General features: G+C 41.2%; 1 protein-coding gene across 1 annotated transcript; it reads right to left on the bottom strand.

Moving 5' to 3' along the window:
• Positions 1-3,544: 3,544 nt before the first annotated feature.
• Positions 3,545-5,063, bottom strand: olig2 (oligodendrocyte lineage transcription factor 2). Its single transcript, XM_071534393.1, is given in 2 exon segments — positions 3,545-4,372; positions 4,968-5,063. Coding segments are annotated over 2 exon segments (924 nt in total).
• Positions 5,064-6,419: the final 1,356 nt, after the last annotated feature.

Genomic DNA, 6,419 nt, shown 5'->3' with positions numbered 1-6,419 from the left:
ACATTGCCGCACGGCCATCTTGGTAGAAAATTTAACAGGTGATTATAATTATAATTATAATGACAGCCTCAGCCAATGAGCTGTGTATATGGTAAAGCACCATAGTGGTAGGAAATGCATGGGACAATCATGGGAATATTATGATGATGATTGTCCAAGTGGCCAACATCCTCTCAGCTAGACTACTTATCAATAGGTCTAAAGTTACTGTGGACTGATGGAAGGTTATTTTTCAGAAGATGGAACAGCTGTTATTTTAAAATAGTCAGAAGCACAATCAGAGGAAGGAGAGCTAGTCATAATAGAGAGCAAGGTGGGGCCTATAATGGGATTTCAGGTGATGCAAATTTGAGGTCCCCAGCTCTTGGGCAACAGTGTGAACAGCTGATTGAGTGACTTGGTTGTCTCAACAGAACTGAATAGATATGATCACTTTCTGTGCTGTTTTGGACTGGGAAGTGATCACTTTGCCACTGATATAATTGATTTTACAGCGGAAATAAAAAAAAAAGAAGAAAGCGTAAAGCATCTGAGGGTTTCTGCCAGTTTATTATTCTTGTTGCTAAATTTCACAGTTGATTCCATATAGGCTAGGCCTGTGCTCAGGTCTTTTACTTGTTTGAGAGGCATTTGTTTTTTTAACCTTTTCCTCTTGTGCATATGACATTTAGAAAGAATATATATTTTTCATTGATTGTAAAACAGTTACAACAGGCTAACAGGATTTTTCTGAATTCTTGCTGTAAGAAGTTTTCCTTCTCTTCCTCATTCCCGGCTTTGAAACGTCCTACAAACGTTGAAGGACTTTTTCATATTCTTATTCACATCATTTGAATAATTCAATTTTAATACAGAGACGAATAAACAAATGCGTGCATGAATATTCAGAAGTCAGTTTAGTCCATATCGTTTCAGCTTCAAAAGCCTTTCGAAAACATTGCAACAACATGCACAATCTGCTATGCAGCTGCTACCTTTTTATAATGTATACCGGGCTATATTCATCACTTGCTCATTTCTCCAAACAGAGCTTATGCGCATGTCTTAGGGATTGTTTACACGCATATTTTGCAAAACTGACGAATCCAAATATATTTTTTTTTCATTGGGTTAGTGAGTGCCCTCCTGTCATGCAGGCTGGAAAAAAAAATACCCAAAGGTCTGTGATATATCAGACTTTCAGCTCATCAAAGTAGAAAAAACTGCAGGATGGAGGTCCAATTGGACCGGTGCCTAAAAATAATTCAAACAAGCCTCACGGTGACAGCAAAGGGGTTTGTGTGTGATACAACCCACAGCTCCGTGCCAAACAGCTAAAGTCACCTTATGCGCAACTCTGAAGGAGAATCAAAGTTACAGATTTTGTTGTGATCTGAATATCATGATGCAGGGCAGGTGAGCTCTGAGGCTGTTGTTTCATGCGGGCTCAAACACAATATTTTATTTATTTTATGGACAAAATATAGCCTAGAGTTAGACTTGCCGACTGGAATTGATATTTTTATTTGATGTAGGACATCAACGGGGTTACATATTAATTTGGTACATTTCTTTGAGATGAATGGAAAACCAAGTGGAAAATATCAGCAACCCATTACAAAAAAAAATAATCAAGAAGAATAAACAGACAAAAAAAATTAACAAGAATTTAGAGAGAAACAGGCATAAAAGGGTCAAACTACATTCAAGATACTTCGAAAATGCCCAAATATTCTCAAAATATTCTGTAAAAACGCCAGAGGATGTTACTCTTACTGTAGCCTGAATCTCCTGATCTGGATTAACAGAATCTGCATTTTGTGCAGTTGTCTGTCCAGCTGGCTTTCCCAAAGCATCTCGTAGCAAGTCTTTCTTCAAGACAACCGTTTATTTCACGAGGCTTTCCCGAAAATAATTCCAACTCAGGCAGTAAGCCTATGTGACACGTAGGCCTGCCTCTTCCTGGGTGCCAGCAGACAGGCGACTGTCTTACCTAAACTCTTACAACTACGATCCACAGCATCAACAGCATTAGAGGCATTTCTTTTTTTACCCCAACCCTTATTGTGAAAATAAATAAATGCATAATGCGACCTCTCTTTCACCAGTGTATTTAGTACTAGGCAAGACTGCAGTCTACATTAATACCCTATGCCTTATGCAGTCAGCTATTTGGCACTAATAAGTTTATGAGCCTGCAAATTCAGTAAATTGTCGTGAATTTTCAAGACAGGGAAAGCCACCTCTGAGGAAGGACAGTACGGTTCCCAATGTTCAATTATATTTCCGATGAATGAATGGCATAGCCTATTTAAACCAAGATTTATGAAGGCCACTACTGACTGTTTCCTTTAAGAGAGAAATAATTGGACCTATATCCATCCAGGCCTATCCGTGTTTAGTCCACAGATCGCTTTTCATGTCACTGTTATAAAAATAAGCAATTTGTTTCAAAATTATGTCGATCAAATATAAAGAATTAAAAGCCACCTTTTATGTGAAATTATATTTCTGTGGTGCTCATTGTAGAGTATCGTTCTTAATATTTTTTCTGAAAGCCACCACTCGTCTCAAAATTTTTTAACTTTCTCAGCCATAACATTTTGCGTTGGCCAAGAAACCTTGTTAATGTGAAGGGTGTTTGTTCTCTGGAAGTCTACTGATCTGGTGTTCAGTGCTTAGCCTGTCTGACCTGGTGTTGGTGTGGGAGTGCTGGTAAATCTCAGTGTTGGTCGGTGTTCAACATGGTCCTTTAATTGTGTAAAGATTGTAATCAAGACACTGGCAGAAGGCCTATAAAAAAGCGCCAAAACAGCTAACATTTTTTTTCAATTAAACATTTTTATTTTACATTTAAAACCCCAACATAATCACAGATTCATCTGAAATTCCCATCGAAAATAAGTAAATAAATATCATTTAGCACTTTTTTTTTTTTAATAAAAAAATAAAGAAGTGATCATTCTTTGCGTCGGGCAGTGAATGGCATGCTTGGCGACAAAATCAGGAGGAAAAACACTGAATAAGACTCGATAGACTGATAGAATGAAGTAGGTGCAAGCATGGTAGGCTACCAGTTAGGGGTGGGATGGGGGGGGGGGGCACTCTAATATAAAATATCTCGTACTTTTAAACAGAATAATCCATCTACATATTTACACTCTACATTTGTGGTTTGATTCACGTTGGGAGCTTTTTCGTCTCAGGCTCAGAGAATGGAAAGGCAACTAATTACCAGCTGCAGCGATTAAATAGATCTTTAAACAACTCTAAATACACAATAGGGGCCACCAAAGATTTTCATTAATAAGCTCAAGTGTCATTGTGCTTTAGGAGCTCTGTGAAGAAACACCTGATACCAGTGAGGCTAGTTACCATAAAACACAAAGTTAGTGGTGATACCCCCAAATTCCCAGTGTAAGGAAAATCAATGCTTTTTGCCTTTATTGGCTCCGTCGATGCAACGGATTCGGCAACACAGATAAATAAAAAAAATGCTGTGGGTAGACACACAGCAGCATCTGTAGCACAGCAGACCAAAGGTTCGTTTCCCTTTTGTTTCAAGTCACTTGGAGTCGCTGGCCAGCCTCGGCATGCTGACGGTGCTCATGCTGGACACATGTGGAGGCGGGACTTGGCACATGCTGCACGGACAGGGCATCCCGGTGCCAACGCCCCAGTGCTGGAAACTGCTGCCGAGGGGCCCCGCACCGGCGGTGGGCGCTTTGAGGAGTCCGTGGTGGGGTCTGACCGAGGTCACAGCGGAGATACCGGGCGCGGAGAGGGAGGCGGTGGAGACCGCCGCTGGCGGGAGGAGCGGGTGGTGCACCGCCGGGTGTGAAGCGTGGGAAGCCGCAGGGTGGCCGGGCAGAGGACCTGCGTGCGTCATGGTCCCGCAGGCGGACGGATGGAAGCCGCCGTGGTGGCCGCTGCTGCCGTATATCTCGCTCACCAGCCGCTTCATCTCCTCCAGCGAGTTGCTCAGCATCAGGATGTAGTTTCTAGCCAGCAGGAGAGTGGCGATTTTGGAGAGTTTGCGCACTGACGGTCCGTGCGCGTAGGGCATGACCTCCCGGAGCCCGTCCATGGCCACATTGAGGTCGTGCATCCTTTTCCTCTCACGGCTGTTGATCTTCAGGCGGATAGACTGCAGCTCGCCCTCAGACAGGAGTTTGCGGTCTTTCTTAGACAGCATCTTGAGGGCGAGGGAGTCCTCGTCGTTGCTCGAGAGGCCCCGCAGCTCCGCGGGGATGTCCGGCGGAGAGTCGCTCTGTGTGGAGGACACGGCACCGGAGAAGCCGTGCACGGACTTCTTCATGGCCGACAGGAAGATATCGTCCACCTCGGGAGAAGACGGTCGGCTCGACACACGGCTTGTATCGGAGTCCATGGTCTTCATTCAACACGATTTTCTAAAGAGAGAGCAGCAGACAAAACTTCATGTCAGGGTCGTCAGTTGACTGAAGCCCTGTGGCAAATTCCCTGTCTAATGTCCACCAACACTTACCAACACCGCTGATATCCACTTGATATCTGAAGTCAAGTAGAGTTATGTCTGATGACTAACAAGATATTATTATATCGTCAAATTATCACACGTAGGGAGTGACAAGACAGGCCTATTATTATTTGGTCAGTGTGATAAATCATTAGATGTAGCCTATGTCACCAAACTAGAAGGAACGTTAGATCTGAATGCTCCCCGATGAGATTTTTAAATTAAAAATTAAATTATTATTTAGATAATAAAAAATACATTTCTGGCAAGGTTTGTTTGATCTTTTTCAAGATCATGATTCACTTGGGCTAAGATAGCGTGAGTGCCCATACCTTGCCATATACACAACTGATTAACTTATTTCTTTTAATAAGCCTGGTGATTCAAGCATCCACTTGCCTCTGGTGATGGCAGCAATAAGAGGACTACAGCCATAAACAGTGTGCTAAATAAAACTTAACTACCATTCAGAATGTCCAAAAAACAAAACAATTTAGAAACCTACCGAGAATATTTCCAAGCGCGGTGTAGAGAAAACGTAAACGTCGGATCCACTTGTTACTCCAAATCGCATCTGACAGCCCATTTGGCACGCCTGGGTACGACCACAGGTTTTTATAGTGGGCTAAACCATACAGGGGCCAGGTCACCAGGACAATGCTGTTTCTATCCCTGCTGCCTCCCTGCGACCAATGGGCTTCATGCAAGGGGTGGGGGGTGGGGGTGGGGGTGGGGGGGTGCTCCAGTCTGATGTAATTACAAAGAAACAGCATCTCTATTAAGTGAAATCAGACACACTGCCTCCTGCATATGGCCTCTTCATGTGTAGCTAAATGTTGGCCCGTGTTGTCGATGGATTTGATAATAACGAAACAAAGAAATACAGTTTTATCATATTGAACCTTAATTAGGCTATATTATTCAGGGTAAGAAAATAAAAAATCGCCTTGTTCAGGCTTCATTTGAATTATCCCCTAAAACTCAGATACGTTATTCGTTTATTCGTTTATCAGCAGCAAGCTACTACGAATAAATAACTTTGCTGGCGGCTGGAGGCTCTTCTGCTCTGATGTAATTACAGAGAAACAGCATCTCTGTTCTGAGTGACATCAGACACGCTCTCCTCCCTCCTGCATCTGGGCTCTTCTTGTGCAAATATTGTCCCGTATGTTGATGGATTTTATTATAAAGAAACAAAGAAACACAGTTTTATTATATTGAACATTTAATTGGGCTTTATTATTCAGGGCAAGGACATATTATATTATTATTATTATGATTACTATTATTATTATTATTATGATTATTATTAGGATTATTATTATACCACCATTATTGTTGTTGTTATTATTATTATTATTATTATTAATAATAATAGTAATGCCTAGATCAGGCTTCATTTGAATTGTTCTCTAAAATTCTGATAGCATACATTATTAACTGTTGATTTTGAAATGAATCTTCCGTCGACTAATCTCTAATGGTCTATCATTATTATTATTATTATTATTATTATTATTATTATTATTAGTCATAGGTTAGTAAGATTTTAGTAGTGGAGTGGTATTTTAATAAACTTCAATATTTTTTCGTATGAACAGGTAGTGACATTAACAGAGTTGTCCCTCTATTTTAAATCGAAAATTCGTTTCTCACATCTCACTTTTCATTTTGCCATAAAATCACGTCGCCCCTTAAAATGAACAACAATAACATTTCGAAGCCTAGTTGCTGCAATATGTTTTGTAGCCTACTTGCAGTTGGAGCTAATGTGCTGTTTATTGTTTTAACCAGGTCGCCAGCAGCTGACTGGTCGTTAAAGTGCATCTTTAACGTTCACAAATGAAGCGTGCAAAATTGTTTTTAACGGTTATGATCTGTAACATTTCAATTAGTCCAATATGGACCGATTGCAGTGTGGCCCTCTGTTGGCGGTCAGACA

This window comes from Centroberyx affinis, unplaced genomic scaffold, assembly GCF_046629955.1.
Source record: "Centroberyx affinis isolate AG114_WGS23_722 - 3 ecotype Tasmania unplaced genomic scaffold, CSIRO-AGI_Caff_v1 ptg002533l_1, whole genome shotgun sequence".
Lineage (NCBI taxonomy): Eukaryota > Metazoa > Chordata > Actinopteri > Beryciformes > Berycidae > Centroberyx > Centroberyx affinis.
The sequence above is the reverse complement of the archived record's forward strand: the minus strand, read 5'-3'. Positions and strand labels throughout refer to the sequence as shown.